Source organism: Dermacentor variabilis, chromosome 10 (genome assembly GCF_050947875.1).
Source record: "Dermacentor variabilis isolate Ectoservices chromosome 10, ASM5094787v1, whole genome shotgun sequence".
Taxonomy (NCBI): domain Eukaryota; kingdom Metazoa; phylum Arthropoda; class Arachnida; order Ixodida; family Ixodidae; genus Dermacentor; species Dermacentor variabilis.
The window spans coordinates 5562349-5580400 of NC_134577.1; the positions used below are offsets into that span (position 1 = coordinate 5562349).

General features: G+C 46.1%; 1 protein-coding gene across 3 annotated transcripts in view; it reads right to left on the minus strand.

Annotated features, from left to right (window-relative positions):
- LOC142559762 (glycogen debranching enzyme) overlaps positions 1-18052 on the minus strand; it is a 152236-nt gene extending 134184 nt beyond the window's left edge. For 2 of the 3 annotated variants that reach the window (XM_075671390.1, XM_075671392.1), the window contains exons 1-3: positions 17848-18052; positions 9097-9153; positions 7290-7451 (exon numbers count right to left, since the gene is read on the minus strand). In XM_075671390.1, the coding sequence (XP_075527505.1) occupies positions 7290-7451; positions 9097-9153; positions 17848-18037 (409 nt within the window). In that variant the 5' untranslated portion in view covers positions 18038-18052. Of the gene's footprint in view, positions 1-7289; positions 7452-8602; positions 8796-9096; positions 9154-17847 lie in introns of those variants that run through there. The other variant, XM_075671391.1, reaches the window with a different exon arrangement.

The window sequence follows — 18052 nt, forward strand, 5'->3', positions numbered from 1 at the left end:
ACACTGTTGGCACCGCAGTTGGCCAAAACACAGTCAACTTGACGGTCACCTTGTAGTGGCGCTCTGGAAAATGCAGAGCACACACCAATGACCTGTCATTTGGCTGCCATATTGTTCCTTTCCCACCAGGTACCTCCCGGGAAATGTTTCGCAGCCATGCTGCCCTGAGCTCTGCGTCACTAGGGAACTCGTGGTAGAGGATTTGGGTGTTCTTCGAAGCATTCATCGTACACAGCGGCACACAACAGTTGCGCGGCATTGTGCCGCAAGCATAAAAGATCACGCAGGTGTAAACTGTCTTGAGTGACACTAAACGGTAACGATGCATGTGAATAAATAATAATGAAATAATAAATGACACAATAATAATAATAATAATAAAATGGCACAATAAAACACTGAGCTGCGCGCACATTTTAATGCTCACTCTTTCCCGCCAGAGCCTCGTGCGGGCTGTCCCTGACAACTAGCACCCTCCTCGCGAAACGCGGCGACAACTGTAAACTCTGATAAAACACTGAGCTGCGCGCACATTTTAATGCTCACTCTTTCCCGCCAGAGCCTCGCGCGGGCTCTCCCTGACAACTAGCGCCCTCCTCGCGAAACGCGGCGACAACTGTAAACTCTGCTTCCACGCTCTCGCCCATAGACAGCAGTGCGGTGCGGCAGACCGCACCTGTGCGTTTTCATCGAGTGGCCATGCAAGGGCATACCCAGCACTATTTCTTAACAAGAAGGGGGGGGGGGTGCAGCGACTAAAGCATGATGGTGGTGGCAGTGGAATCTTTTGTTCTGCAAAAAAATCTGATTTATCTGGTCTTTATAGACTGTTTGTAGTTGTAGAATATATATATATGTAGTTGTAGACTGTGTGTGTGTGTGTGTGTGTGTGTGTGTGTGTGTGTGTGTGTGTGTGTGTGTGTGTGTGTGTGTGTGTGTGTGTGTGTGTGTGTGTGCGTGCGTGCGTGTGTGTGTGTGTGTGTGAGTGTGTGTGCGCGTGCGTGCGTGCGTGCGTGTGTGTGTGTGTGTGTGTGTGTGTGTGTGTGTGTGTGTGTGTGTGTGTGTGTGTGTGTGTGTGTGTGTGTGTGTGTGTGTGTGTGTGTGTGTGTGTGTGTGTGTGTGTGAGAGAGAGAGAGAGAGAAGAAGGGAAACCAAGAGGCTCTATTTTGTTAAACATGACCACACACGCACATATATATATAATTTATGGGAAATATTAGAGTCTGATGTGTGTTCAGAGGAAGACATGGTCACACATGCAAAAAAGCTGCTTTTGGTTTCTAACATTTCAGCCGTGGCACGGCCTTCATCAGAGTATGACCACGCAAGGAAAAGGCCGTTCTTAAGGGTCATCACATTGGCACTATCAAATCATAAATGGTTATTAAAGAAAGCAAGTTCGCCTCAAGAAATGACAGCTGAAACATATTTTGCAGTAACCAGCATGGTAAAAATGTGAGAAATCAGATTGGCAACACGTCGAATAATTTGTGTGTGTGCGCGTGTGTGTGCGTGTGTGTGCGTGCGTGTGCGCGCGTGCGTGCATGCGTGTGCGCGCGTGCGTGCATGCGTGCGCACGCATACAGTGTACATGCGATGTGGAGTCTGTAGGTTCGGCTCCTGCCGGCGGCAGGCAAGTTATCTTTTCATCCACTTTCATTAGCCCACGTCGCAGAAAATCTGGCGTCGGCATCCTGCTTCGGTATCCAGCGTCAGTGTTGGACATCACTTAGGAAAAAAGAATTTCGAACCAAATTCCAAACCATGCATACCCAGCCACATCTCTACCACCGAAGTTGCTCATGCCTTCTCTTTCATTCTTTACAAAGTTATTCCTCGGAATTTAGAGAGCGGCAACCCACAAATAAATGTAACAGAAAAAAACTACAGACAGCACATGTTCTTTACGTTAGCTCTTCTCAGACTGAAATATTAAAAGTGCAAAACAATAAGAGGAGATCGACCCACACAAGAGGCTGTATTTCTACCAGAAAGCTCACCTTCGTGCATAGCATTTGCAGACAGCATTTCCAGGTAACCATTACAGTTACATAAGCTGCAGTTGTCGGGAAGCATGAAAAGCAGTAAGGGGTCTTTGAACGCTATTGCGTTCCACTCTTAAAGGCAAAGCTTAGGCATCCTGCAAATTTTTCGTTATTATAATCTACATAACAATATATACAGTTAAACCTTGATATAACAAAGGCGGTAAGTCGCCGATCGATCTTTCTTACAAGGAAAGGGGCTGCAGAATTTTCCAAATTGTCGGGCAATCGAAAAAAGGCAAATCTGAATGAAAAAACAATTTATTTTGACCAATTTGGGAGTCCGCGACGAATGATACGGTTTCATGCCACGTCGACAATATCTTCACATCAGCAGTAAGAATTGAGCAAAGCCAACCACGCTTACATGTGCACTCCGCCCCCAGAACTGATAGCGAATGCTTCGCCTGCCTCTCACTCCAAGTCCCTGAAACTCGAGATTACACAACATCCAATACTAAACGCGCGGGATGACCACTAACATGATGCCACGCCTGCTCGGCACACCCACTCGAGGCAGATTACTTCTAAAGCAGGGTGTGCAGCAGCTGCTTGTGCGCTCAGTCGCGCTTACAGCCATGCGCAGCCACGGCGGAGACACGCGCCAGAAATCGCGAAGCACCAACTTACCTCCCCACCCCAACTCCTTGCGCGCGCTTTATCGTGCTACCACGAGTGAGCTCCCCCTCTCTTTCCCTCTGCTCACGCGGGAAGGCGGCACTCGTGCAGCCACCATCTTTCTTGTCTCCCCCTCGCAAACTTTCACTCGCCCCTAAAGCACAAATTGCATGGGCCGCGATAGGATCTTATCGCACTTGGACTTTAGACGGAACATAATGTGGCTGCACTTCGGCTGTTGCGGTTGTCGCGCTGCGGGCGATTTGAGAGGTCCATTTGCAAGCAGCTGTTTGGAATTCAATCATTTGACCATCTGCGACCGCGGAAGTTTCTATTTATTGTCTCGGCATTCCTTTGCGGCGGAAGTGAAATCTTGTTATATTGAAATCGCATACAAACACACTTTGTTATATTTAGGTTCTAAATACGTGGTATTCTATGACAAGAAGTTATGAAAAGTTAAATACTTCGTGATACCAAGAATTTCGTTATATTGAAGTTCATTATATCGAGGGTTAACTGTATATGACCATATAAAGCCAACAGACAATGTAGCCATGGAAAGCACTGGGAATATTGGCTGTGGTTGAAATTGAAAAAAAGGCAAATGAAAGTGGACGAAAAGATAACTTGCCACTGGTGGGAAATAAACCCACTACCTCCGCATTATGTGTGCACTGCACTACCAACCATGCTACTGCGTAGGCTATCAATCCGTCCACTCACTCGCTTAGATATCTTTGTTTACTAGATCTAGTGCTGGGAGTGTTGGCCAACACCACTCAAAGTCATGGTGGGCAGGTTTGGAGAGAGAGAGAGAGAGAGAGAGAGAAACTTTATTTTGGTTCCTTCAAGGATTTAGCGTCTCGAGGTCTCGGTCGTCTTGGGCGCCGGCGACTTGGAGCCTCTTCCAGCAAGGGTGGGCCCCTATTCCAGGGCTCCACTGAGCCTAGCTACCTGACTAGCGTGCTGCACTAAGGCCCTTTGGGCCGTGAGCTCGCAGCTGGTAAGCCGACTCTCCCATTGCTCCGCACTCGGGTTATTGTGTTGGTGGAATGATTTATTGTGTTTACATTCCCATGTGACATGGTATAGTGTGGGTGTGGCCCCGCACCATGGGCAGGTGTCTCTGTATTGTGTTGGGTACATTTTGTTCAGGATGTATAAATTTGGGAACATCCTTTTTGCTTGATGGTGTCTTGTAACATGTGAACTTAGAAGAACAGGCACGTGGCTAATAAACACTCATATGCTACCTAGTGACATCAAGGCTGTCAGACTTTTATTTAAAACATGGCAGCGGGTTCTGCGATTTGGCCAACGTCGCCGCGAGGACATGCTAGAGCGCACGAACACAGCCCGCTGGCACGCGAACCGGGAAACGAGCGGGAAGCCTCCCGACAGCCCGCCCTCTGACTATAGTGTTGCGGAGGGAAGAAGCAAGATGGAAAATGTATTTACAATATGTATACGATTGACAAGGACAAGTCCACAGCAGGCCAATCACAGAAGTGTCATCTTCTTCAGCCCCAAGCTCTTGATACTCTTCCTCAATGTTGTGCAGGGCAGTGTAACATATTTTCATCCAGCGCGGAAGCATCGTCCCTGTGCTTTTTAGGTAGAAGAGGACTGGTAGTGTTTTAGGCGGATGACATGAACAATATCATTGGAAGTCTGGAGGGAGCAAGTAGTAGGTGTGAGTGGAGAGATCTCATAGGTCACGTTGGTCACCTGGCAAAGGACCCGATAGGGACCGGAGTAGCGACACATCAGTTTTTCAGAGAGGCCAATGCAACGGGTCGGAGATCATAGAAGAACAAGATTCCCGGGAGCATAGTCGGCGTCACGGTGATGACTGTCATAAATGATTTTCTGTTTGGTCTGAGAAGCACAAAGGCGACGGTGAGCAACTTGGCGTGCTTCTGTGGCTCAGGCAATGACATTGCGGGCATACTCAGACATGGACTCCTGAAGGGTAGACAGTATTGTGCCAAAGGCAATACAGGGTCGTGGCCGTACAACAAATAAAATGGTGACTAACCTGCCGTGTCGCGGCGTGATGAATTGCACACCAATGTGACAAAAGGCAGAGCAGTATCCCAGTCACAGCGGTCATCAGAAACATACGTGGAGAGCAGGTCCGTTATTGTTTGATTAAGCCGCTCAGCAAGACCGTTCGTCTGCGGATGGTATGCAGAAGTAAGTTTGTGTTTGATGGAACAGGAGCAAAGCAAGTCGTCCACAACTATAGAGAGGAAGTAGCAACCCCAGTTGATAAGGAGTGCCATGGTAAAGAATGATGTTGTGCAACAGGCAGTCTACTACATCTGTTATACAGGAGGTTGGAAGGGCTCTGGTGACCGCAAACTGAGTTTTATTGACCCTTTTCGAGGAGCAGTTCATTCTATAGAAACGAGATGGAACTTTCAGCGACGCACCGCACGTTGCCTCAGTGACAGCGCATGAATACAAAACCATTACCGCTTCTACCTTGCTTCTGTGCGACCAGCTGCTGGACATGCAACAGAGTTTTCGCTAGCTTACTGTGCTCCAGTTGTGCTGCAAAGTGTGAAGCGATGGATTGAAGATGTGTGCAGTAGTTGGCTGCAAAAATAGTGACTGGCATATTAAGGAATGGAATGAATCTGTGTGACCAAGCTCACGGACCGCTGCTACATAAGGACAACCTGTTCTGCTGGCCCTTTGCGGTGCATGACCTTCTCTAAGAATAAGACTTCACTCATCCGCCAGCATTGTATCGCTAACTTCCAAAGAAAGGACTTCAACCCCGGAACATCGGCAAGAGTGAGTACCACTCATTAAACAATGACAAAAGGAGTAGCACCACTTCCTATCATAGTAAGTTCTGGCACGCTATTTACACACATCTACCCCAACTGGCACGCAAGCTTACCCCCACTCTGTCGCCGACGTATGAAGAATAAGTGAATGGGTGCACAATTGAATATATGCACACTTTACACACACAATAAAAGACTGACTACACCAACAGCACATGAATGGTCGAAGCTGATTGTTTCACAACAGTCCACAAGAGTAAGCGAGTTAGTAGCAATAATGCATATTTGCTACAAGGTATTACAATGCACAGAACAGCTATGTTTCAAGCTTTGTGTGCAGTAAGAACAAATCTATCAGAAATGAGCACACCCACGAGTGATCAGGCAGAAAATAATCAGATAGTGACAGCACCACGAAACCTTACCAAGTCAGAAACGTGACAAGTCGCTGCTTCAAAGTATTTGCCAAATAAAAAATGAAGAGCAAAACATGCTGATCCTGATTCAATCCAAGCTTGGAACATATATTTAGCCCCGCTTATAGCACAAGCACCATATACACCGCTCACAGCTGGCATATGCAATCACACGGTCGTGACCTCACTGACGGCATAAAATGGCAACGAAATGATTCATGACCACTGGCATCAGTGTGGACTTCTGTTGGAGCATATGGGTCAAAGTGTGCCAGAATGGGCGGAGATGTCAGGAGTGAGATAAGCTTCAAGAATGTGGTTGCCTGCGCAGGGCCCAAGGAAATGAAACGTCTGCCTCTCTGCCCCGTTCTCACAAATTTTGCATACTGCAACTTTGTGACGTTGCTGCAACCGAACAGAATGTGTATCGAACAAAGATCTCCGATCGTGCCCCAGTTCAACAATACCTCGTGAGAGCATCTTCTCAACCTCTGTTTGAATGACTGGTCATTCATGCAAAGACACATGGTATGGTCACCTGTGAATAGGGTGTGCATCACTGGTGTCAATATGGCATGTTTCGAGACCGTTCAGGTGAAAAATGTCGCTGAATGAGGCAAGCAGGTGGCATAGCTGGTCAGCATGGTGAGGAAGAAGGTTGGGAGCAATCATGTATGTGAACTCAGGAAAGATACCTGGCAATGAAGATGGAAAGTCAACGGGACATGACGAAATATCAGCAGTCAAAGCTGGCAATTGGCAGTCTAGGAAGGAGGACAGTGTACCTAAGGCTGTGCCTTGTGGTAGGACATGGTCGCCAATTCCGAAGTTGACGAAAGGAAGACTGGTGGAGTTGTCGGTGATAGTGACAACGGTGTGCGGAAGAGCAACGCGATGGGCAAGGAGGCAAGAATACATCCAAGTACCAAGATTTCACCAACACGTTTGCCAAAACTGCCTGCCTTGACTAGGAAGCACTGGCATTTATCAACAGTCATATAGATCTCACAGCGCTAGCAAAGCATGTGTGACCAGTGAGCCATTTTAAATGCTCAAAACTTTATCACTAACATGTCCAATTCCCAACGAACCCTGTGCAATATTGCAACAGTGTCAATAATTTTCAAGTGACAGCAAGTGCATTTATAAATGTAATAGCACATTTGAGCCACAAAGTTCCAGAGACGGTCATTGACCTGAACTGAAAAGTTTTGTCAAGTAGAAAATAAAGATCGCAACATTATAGTTCAGTTTCAGTTTGATATATTTATTAAATACACTTTATAGTACATTCCCCTAACAATATTAAAGGAAAAACAGAACAACACAGTAAAGCATCACATCAAATAAGTTATAAACCTCTGCACTATGCAAATTCCATAAACAATCATAACAGCCATATAAGTTACCTTTGGCAAGCCTGTAAATGGTGCCTTCCAGGACCCCATTGTTGAGGTGGAATACGTTAATGGGAAGGGCAGATCGTGACGACTCATTTCCAGACCAGTTGGCAATGTGCATGGCGTGCTCTAACAAGCCGTTGGATTCCAAAGATGCAACAATGCGCGGGTCTGCAAAGCAAAATTGAGGTAAGGCAACATTTGTGTATGCTGAAGATGTGATTGCATGATTGAAGGCAATCAAACGGAGCCACCTGAAGTTTAATGTAAGCAGTTGTTCTCATTTCATACTGCAGGTGTGCCTTCTGCACAACACAAGCATGATGTAGGTTGCAGTATGCAAAACTAAAACATCTAGCTGGCATATACCGTACGTGGAACCTTAATGTAACGCAACCCGATCAAATGATTTCAGTTATAACAACCATCAACGGCTGCCGACAATCAAAAGTTATTTGAAAGTAACAAATAGCCAGGTCTATGCTGCTCCAAATATAGCTCGCAGCTTAACTTTATAATCACGTAATACATGACCATCAGAAACGCGCAACGGCAAGAATTTTATAGTAAGCGTTATCGTAAAAAAAAATGCAATGGACGTAATCTATATCAGCAAATATGTAATATTTACTTATTGGCCACAGTTATTTGCAGCGTAACGGTGACACAGTCGATGAAGCAGGTTATGTACAAATTAGTGCAGTCATTAAACTAGCTAGTGTATAACTAGTGCAGTCACTTGAACCTCAACCTAAAATAACGTCAATGTTTGAGCACGGAACTCTCAGACGACTTGAACATCGACTCATTTTACATAGACGCTGAATTAATTTTGTGATTAAGTGACGCCACAAAGCTCGTAACTAATATTACACACAGCGCGCAATAAGAGACACGGACGAAGAATGGACAAACACGAGCGCTCGTGTTTGTCTATTCTTCGTCCGCGTTTTTTTAATGCGCACTGTGTGTAATAGTCACGGAGATGTACCGACTCGCCCAGCTAGCTACTATACTCCAGACCAAGCTACAACCTATTAAAAGCGATCGTGATCACACAGCCGTTGTCCGCGGCTATGTGCTTGGTTTACGGACTTGCTTGAGTTAACGAAATGAAACATTGGGATGATTGACACTGCAAGGCAAATATCGCCGCAATACAAGCACACTCTTTGCAAGCGGTTTTATGCAACTTCAGCCAAAACGTCAACAGTTCCTGTGCGCTCCTGCAGAAGACATTACAAAACCGGCATCGAAGACGGCCAAGCGCTGCAACATCTGACGCATAAATGAGAGGCGGCCTAAATGAAACTGCTACATACCGCAGCCAGAAATGATCGCGCGGTCCCTGCGAGTTTAACGGACGCGAAAGGTCAACGCGCTTTCATCCTTGGGTGTTCTAGTTTTCTGGCGGGGGTAAGAAAACTCAGGCGCAGCTGACAGTTGAGTGAGACCGCCGTAAAAAACCGCAAAGGTCACCCCGCTTACTGTTCACGTGAGCTGCGACAAAAATAAACAAATGACTGACGTACTAGAGTTACTGTCTAGAGAGCTCGCCATAGTGGCAACTGTCTTTACAGATGCACAAACTTAAGAAAGTTAAACAACATCGCAAAATATTTCATCCCAATTAATCTGGATACACATATGAAGTTCAATGCCGTTTGACACAGCGAAAGTAATTTTCAACTAACAGAGGAATGACACAATACTTACAAGTCTTCATAACCGTGACACACATCAGTAATCTATAGGTACTAATAGAGCAGAAGTTGAAAGCTTAGTTTTGCGCGGTGTTTTTCAATTTGGGACTTACTTGGGTTTTTGTATTCTCTGTAAAATCTCCTTGTAAAGAATTGGTTCATAAGATTCCCTAAAAAGAAAAAAATAAGGAAAGGAAATAAGACTTACTAAGTGGTGCGAGGTGCTAGCTTTTGTTTTCTTTAAACATTCACAACATTAAGCGCACGATGCAGTGGTGGCGCACTTCTTGAACCGTTGACGTTTTAAAAAAAAAAAGGAAATAGAAGTTACGTGAGCGCAAAAATAAATCTTAACAATATATTTAGCAGATGCAGCATCACGTAGTGCGGCCAGTTTGATGTGCACACAGTTTCCGCAATGGAACAACTTGGCAGAGTAACCTGATTTTTTTTTTTTTTTTTAATCACCTAACTGGATTACTGCCATGCTGCTGGAAAGTAAAAAAGAACTAACAGCCGTGAGTTGCATGTTAACTGGGTAGGTAAATTGAAGCAGCGCAATGGGACGAAGACAGAAAACATACACCGCAGGAAGATGTACAATGACTCAGTAGAGCAGATTAAAAAGAGAGAGAGAGAGATCTACGATATGTACGCACGGCGGTCCGACTTACGATCGCGATAACATGCTTGTTCACAGAGTTGGTAGATTACAGCTGGGTCACCTCGTCGGAACCCGCAGCCTGTGAACAAGTATGAGTATTCGTATAGTTTCTACGTACACCTGCGTTCCCTGGCGGACGCAAACGTGACAAAGATCCCGCTGTTGTAGGAAGCCGAGTTCAAGGTTTCATCGTACGCAGTCGACGACTTGCGAGGCACCAAGGAGGCCGTCATCTTCTGCTCCAACCATCGCCAAGAAATTTCCAAACTGCAGCATCAATCGCGTGGCTAGGCACACAGTAAAGGGGTGCGCAGGCCCAGATCGACGGCCATATTGGAGCTCACTCGCACCCGCCAGTTTGTTCCTCACGTTCAAAGAACGCGCGAAGCTTCTTCCTCTTAACCTTCTATATATGTGGTTATACGATACACATATAATGTGTTGGGGAGAGAGAAGGCGTTTATTAAAAAGAATTAGGAACAAACAATATACCAGATATGCCTGTTCGACGTTAGTGCGATTAGTATATTGAAGTAATTTATAAGGCGACTATGCATGTGGAAGCACAGAAGCGCGTCATGCATGAGGCATGTGCTGCAGCCGGACTCATATAGCTCTGCTTTCCTCATTTAATTCTGCGGGGTCTTCCACTCTTCCCCTTCCCTTACGTAGAGTAGCAGGCCAGATGCTCCAATATCCGGCCGACCTCTCTACATTTTCCAATCATTAAAATACTCAGCGGGGTCCGCACGTATGTGGCGTGGGTGCAGACAAGATTTTCGGATTACGCGCTCTGGATTCCGCTCAGCACCAATATATATATATATATATATATATTGAAGGATTTCTTGTTACTTTATTTCCATATTGAAGTGCATCACATGCGCGGTGACTCAGATAAACGGCGTGAAAGAGATGCATTGAAGGTCGTGTCAAATATCCAGCGACCCATGCTGGCATCAAAGAGATTCACTGGTTGCATGTGTTAGCGCTGTTAAAATTTTCAAATGAAGTGCGCACCAACTCGCCCGGAAAGAAGTTTTAAGATAGAAATGGTGACGCGAGAAACTCGTTTGGGCCTTTGCACCGCATCGAATGTGCACAATGCCCTCTGGAGCTCCCTGCATGGGCGTCGCCACATAAGCATATCCGTGATCCCCCCCACTTACCCGCCATAGCATTGCAGCAGCGCTTACGTTCGTGCAACCACGGCCGCTCAATTGAGCGGCCGTGGTGCAACTGTTCAGAGTAGGGAGGAGCGTGAGAGGAGGCAGAAATGGGAACAAATACCGACGCAGCCACGAAACTAGAATAGCAGACTTGGCACTCTTTGCTCGCAACATTGGGGAGAGGGCGGGAAGGGGAGAAGGCAATGAGCCTGAGATATGGCTCGGATTGAAACGCTACACAACAACGGTTGCGGACAGACTGGATAAATTTAAGTACAAGGTAGGGTACGACACGTAATTTCTGTTATTTCTAAAAAAATCAACAAGCGGACAACTTGGCAGGGCGTGCAGAAGCAAAACCGCATTATAGTGCACCGTAGTAGGGTCTAGGCGACACTACGGTAGCGGTCACACGTCAAATCAACACTTCTGTGCCCGCCGCGGTATCACTGCGAGGTAGCGGGTTTGACCACGACCGCACTGCATTACTTCCGCCACGATGCGATGCGCCATGTGAGGCAATGGTACGCTGAACCCTCTCAGCCATTATGAACAATGGCGCACAACAACTGAAGCAAACACGTCTCCCTGTGTACGCATACAAACAGCAGTGGTGCACGCAAGGTAATGTTTTTAACATCAACTCACCACTCTCGTTTTCGCCTAAGGTTAAAGTAATAATACATTTGCCGTCAATCACCGCTGATTATCGCCAATTATAAAGAAAGGAAACAGCACCGAAAGCTGCCCTTACATCGATCCACAGAGTGCGTGGGATCCGCATATTATTATTATTTTCGTTCCCTTGTCTCTGACTTTCATTGTGTTAATAAACTTCAGAAGAGCTTCTGTTATGCTTGTTTGTACACGCTGTAGAGAATAAAAACAGGACAAGAAAGGAAGACCTGCAGAACTCCGATTTGCGCACGGCAATTAAGGACGGGTGTGCTGGGCAAACCGCTACAGCAAGTGGGAGCCAGGGCAGGTAGGAGAATACGGCCTCTATATGTCCATGCAGAAACAGAAATTTAGGAATGTTAGGGGCCGCTGCATCGTTCAACAACCTGGTGAATATTGAAGAGGTTGATATATTAGTTACTAACGGAAAAGAATTTTAGGGGAGGGGGGGGTTGACATATACGAGGAGCGAGTGGGGGCGGGGGGGTGCATAAAAGGCATTCAAGAACGAAGTTGGCGGATATATAGAGTATTTCGTCACTGCCCGATCATGAACAGCAGACGGCCGTGGCCAGTCGCCTAGCTGAGGCTCGCCGACCCCGTCCTAACTCGTGCTGCGGAGAGCCCATCCTACTAAACGTATCGGCAATTTTCAGAATAGATGTCGGGAGACACCCAAGGCTTTCCAATCTCTCGAAGTTACTGGCCCTTTACTTAAATGATATTGCGCAATACTGGCCCTTATTTTATTGTGAACAACGAATGCCTTAATTTTCACAAAGGCTTCTAAACAGGGAGCAGCCTTGCTTCAGACTGTCTGCCTCATCAATTCCCGCGTGTAATCGAATAACTATATGCATCGCGTGAGGACAATACGTGATCGCAAGTTACTTCCAAACACATAACAAGTCGGACGGCAGGCAACCGAAAGTGAAACTTGCATCATATGCTACTATCGAAGTTCTAACGCAAAGCTTCGTTCCTGTATTTTTAAATCTAGAATAATATAGCATGTCCACAACGCCGAAAGCGCGATTGCATGGGTGATAGCTAGGCGTCTTGGAAATAGTCTCCGCTCTCTTCTGCAGGTAGTCGTATCACTCACTAGACGATCTGGCTAAAAAACATCAGTGATCTCCACTGTTACCTGATGCAGCTGCAACAAGCATCTACAAACTCTATGGTATCAAGTCTGTCTGACAAGCTACACGATAGTGCGCTGTCTTGTTTTTGTTTGGCCCTGTTTTTAGCGCTGTTCGTTTTTCTAAGTCACGTACCAGCTAAGCCATCAACATATATAAGTGCATCAATTCGTAAACAAAATTTTAGTTGTTTTTTAACATCATCATCTTTAAATATAGCATAGGGATGATAACATAATTTGATGCAAAGTGGCTGCACACCTTATAGCAATGAAAAACTTTTTAACCAAAGTGCTATTTCAGCAACGGAAAGCGTGCATCCTCGTTGTTAAAATATTCTTTTCCGTGGAGTGCTAGGAGTTTGTCTTTGCGTTCTCTGTTTTTTCTTAACCGATGATTCTTGGTTGATTTGCCCCCCCTCCCCCCCCTCTACCCGCCGTCCAAATATTTGCTTGACTATTTTCTGGTTCACTTTCACCATTTTGTGTCAACATTCCTCGCGCACAAGTAACTGAGAACTTCCCTAGCCCACCGCTTTCACCCAATTTCTCGCAATTGCTCTTCAAGTTCTATCTTGCAGCTAGCAATCCCTGCCCTCGAATCATGTCCATCTCATATGTAACCCTGTATACCCTATGATTTAGTGCAATCCCGTGAGCTGCACCTAGCCTACTTAATTTCCAACCTTGCTCGAACCTCTGATCTCATGCGCAGGAGTTTACCTTGCTAACACGCGGCAAACCTCCGTGAAACGCTACCCAACGGAACATGAAAAATACGTAACGACTGAATTTAGCCGGAATGCAGCTGTGAAAAATAGTGCACTGTGGAATTACAATAGGTACGAAGTGGTGAGAGGGATTGGAAAGGGGTGATGGTTCCTATCAGCTGTGAAAAATAGGGCACTGGGGAATTACAATACATGTACGAAGTGCCCTATTTTTCACAGCTGCTTGCCGCTTATATTATTTTCCGTTTCTTTACCGCGTTGGGCTAGCTAGGCAGCACGACTGTACGAGCGCATTGTGTTGCATGTTAAAGCTACAGAAGTTTGCGAGAATTGAAATTGCTAAATTTATGTGGCCCGGTAAATCCTTCGGTTTACAATGTGTAAGGTATACGCTGTGCACACAGTGTAAATGGTAATTTGAATAAAGGGAAAATCAGACATCCACCCTTTCGTTGCAATTGCTTCAAAGGAAACCCGTACGGGTTCCTCGAAAGAAAAGCCTCAGGGTTGAAGTTCAATTTTTCGACAACAGGAAGCAAAGGCGAGTGTTTGACGAAGTAGTTCTGCGGAAACCCGCAAGGTGGAGAAGTAATTAATAAAGGGAAAATCAGACATCCACCCGTTCGTAGCAATTGCTACAAAGGAAACCCATACGGGTTCCTCGAAAAAAAATCCTCAGGGTTGAAGAAAAATTTGTCCTGATCCGGGACTCGAACCCGGGACCACTACCGCCTTTTCGGAGCAGCCGCTCTACCATCTGAGCTAACCAGGCGGCTTCCTTCGGAGGAAGGATTTTCCTGCCTCGGTGTAGTCAACGCCTCCTCCTCCTCTAGAAAGATGCCTGCGGCGTCGCTCGTTTACCCATTGTAGCAGTCGCGGCTTGAGTTGCGGTCGATTGTCAAGAGATAGCTCGACCTACTTCCCTATCTCCGCCAAGGGGGGTGGTGTTATGGCGTTCTAGAAGTGGTGTCGCGGCGGTAGCGGCGGCCGCGCTGCCATGCGGTGATGTGTGCATGCGCGCATGTGTTGCAAGCGACCACCGTAAAGATCGCTAGCTACCACCTCAAGTGGAAAGGAGAAAAAACAGAAAGGTAAGGGCAGCAGGATTTCGGCGCAGGCGGCAGGAGGCGTTGGTGTAGTACACTCTACCACAGTGCAGCAACACCAGATTTCCCTCTAGGTAATATAGTGAGCATAGAGTTTCTCACTACAATACCTAGAGGGAAATCTGGCGCTGCTGCGCTGTGGTATGTAAAGCCCCTTGATGATTTGAAAGTAGCGACACTCTCCTCCTCACGGCACTTTCCTCCTCGATTCTCCTCACCCGCCGGCTGCGCACGGCACGCTATTCCTCCTGGGCTCCCGCGGACGGGCCGCAGGATTCTATGGAGGCGTGTTCTTTTGGGCCAGTTGCGCGCCCCACTGGGGTTCAAAATTTTGAGAAATGCTAATAACAGCATCGATAATGCTGAAGGCAACGTTTGTGAGGAGGTTGGTTTTTTCTTAAAGCCGTATGAACGGGGTATACCGATGTAAAGGGAGCTTTGGGGCGAGTTCTATGCTCCAGACAATTTTTCTGCCACATGATCAGATGCTTTACTTCGTGCGTCTGATCTAGTATTGCTTGTGACACATCCCTTTGTGTGTGGCTTATTAAGCGAAAGCCTTAGACCTCTGTTTCAAGGTCCCATTGTGAGCTACAGAAAATATCACGTGACCGAAGAAAGGCGGGAAGCGAACCAAAGCATGCGCAGCCGCGCATGAGATGATTAATGATTAGCAAAGTAATGATGATTAGTGATTGGATTAAGATGAATTCGGGTGTATTAAGGAGTGTTAAGGTGGATTAAAGTTGATGAAAGTGGATTAAGGTGCATAAAGGAGGACAAGGTTGGATTAAGGTCGATGAAGGTGGATTAGGGTGGATGAAGGTACGTTGAGGTGCATTAAGGACGATTATAGTGGATTAGGGTGGATTAAAGTGCATGAAGGAGGATGAGGGTGGATTAAGAAGGATTAAGGTGCATTCAGGATTATGGTGGGCTAAAGCGAATTAAAGTGAATGAAGGTGGATAAGGGTGGATTAAGGAGGATTAGGGTGGACTAAGGTAAATGAATGTGGATTAGGGTGAATCAAGGACGATTATAGTGTATTAGGGTGGATTAAAGTGAATGAGGAAGCAGTAGGGTTGATTAAGGAGGATTAAAGTGCAATAAAGAGGGTTAGAGTAGATTAATGTCGATAAAGGTGGATTAGGGTGCATTAAGGAGGACTCTCGTGGATTATGGTGGATTAAAGTGAATGAAGGAGGATTAAGGTCGATGAATGTGGATTCAGTTGATTAATGTGCATTAGGAGGATTGTGGTAGTCTAATCGGTCTTAATACTCAATGAAACCTAATTCACCTTAGTTCACCCTAATCCACCTTAATGCTCCTTCATCCACCATAATCCAGCTTAGTACTCCCAATCCACCTTAATACAACCTAATCAACGTACATCGCCCTAATGCACCTTAGCCTACCATATACGGTCTTAATTCTCTTTATCAATCCGCATCCATCATAATCCGCCTTAATACCTTAATCCTTATTCATACATCTTAATCCAACGTTATCCTGCCTAATAGTCCCAATCTACCTTAATACACCCTAATCCACCTCTATCAAGCCTAATCCAGCTCCATGGTCCCTAATCCACCTTAATCTACACTAATCCAGCCTAATCGGCCTTAATCCCCCTTTATCAATCCTAATTCACCTTAATCCACATTAATGGACCTTAATCTTACTTTATCCACCTTAATCCTCCCTAATCCTAGTTCATGCACCCTATTCCACCGTAATCGGTCCTAATACCCTTTCATCAACCCTTCACCGTAATCCACCATAATCTGCCTTAATCCTCCTCCACCCACCTTAATCTTTATTCATGCATCTTAATCCTTCTTAACGCACTCTAATCCACCTTAATCTTCTTTAATACACTCTAATCACATTAATCCTCCCTAATACACCTTATGTCAATCACTAATGATTCATTAATGGGGTAATCATTCTCTTATACAGGGGTGGACATGATTTGGGTCACCTCTGGCCTTCCTTGGGCCACGTGATACTTCCAGTTTACAACGCGACGTTGAAATATAGAGATCTAAAGGCTTTCGGCTTAAAACTAAAAAAAAAAACTCAATGTTGACTAGCTAACGCTTATCACCTGCAATATACGGGTATATTTGCCACTAATTTTTTCAGGGTGCAAAGCAGAATCTATAATGCTGGACTTCCGACTGAATAACAACAGTTAGCGACGTGCGAGGGCAATATTAAGCATACTGAGGCCAACCGCAACAAAAGCGCTGGTGAGCAGGCCGGAAGAACGAAAAAAAAATGCAGCATTACGGGATGCTGTGCTACGAGCTCTAAGAAAGACGCCTCAGCTCGCAAACAACGCTGTTCTTTGTCGGAATAAAGTTATTTCGGCCAATGTCACGCAGCCACTGCTTCCTGCGCAAGTGGTCACGCTTTCTTTGTGGTATCATAAAAATGGCATAGCCATTTTGAGGCTTCTTGCTGCAGTTATATGCGCAACAGCCCGGCACAGCGCTAGCACAGAGAGCAGGAAACACGGCGTACAACGTTCGCTACGCCGAGCTAAAGCGCCGAGCCAACCGTGCTCAGGAGGAAAATGGCGCGAACGAAAAAGAAAAACACAAGCAAAACCCAAGATACGCGCGTTTCCAAGGGCAACGGCAGGGAGACCAATCGGCGTGCAGAAAAAACGGGGGCAAAACTGGTAACCGAGGGGGGAACGCACAAGGGGCGAGGAGGAGGCGAGGAGGTCGCGCGGCGGCGGCAGAGTTCAAAGAGTGTCGTTACTTTCAAATTATCAAGGGACTTTAGTGGTATGTAAAGCGAAGTTTAAGGAGCGTTAGTGGCATAGAGTTTCTCACTACATTACCTAGAGGGAAATCTGGCGCTGCTGCGCTGTGGCAATGCCTCCTTTACTAGATGCCAGCCGCGTTGCTCGCTTTCCCATTGCGGCGGCGGTTCCCTTAGTTCAGCATAAATTCCGTGAGGCGGCACTCGTTGCCTTTTCAACTTCCGGTGGCGGCGGCTGGCTGCTTCCGCCGGCGCATCGACGGCGCCGGTAGGCGGGGGCGTCTGCTAGCGAGCGTTCTTGTGGGCTTCTTTTTTTTATATATATATACACCTATATACATATGTTCGTTCGTTAGTCATTTTCATTGTCGCAACTGTTTGCCCGCTTCTTATATTATGCAGCATGGTGCTGGTAGATCATACATATTATACGTCTTATCAGCTTTGCGTTACTGTTCAAGACTTTTTTCACTATGCGGCAAATGCGTTTTTTCAAAGAACACTAAATAACTGGCTACCTTAACTTACGCTTTTCAGTGGCATGTACAGTAACATGCATACAATCGATACACGCACTCTAAAATGAACTTGGGCCTTACGTTTGAGCTTGTGATGTCGGTGCCTCCGCCAATGCACCAGCCGTCCGGAGGTCGTCGAGTTTCTACTAGTCCATCGCAATTGTTGCTTCTGCTTGCTCGTCGGCCGCGCTTGAACGAAATAGCGCTTAATTGCAGTTTGTTTTGAAGTGCTGCTTGGTCGACCGAGTTCATTCATTGTACAGAACACCATTGTTCTGGTGTAACA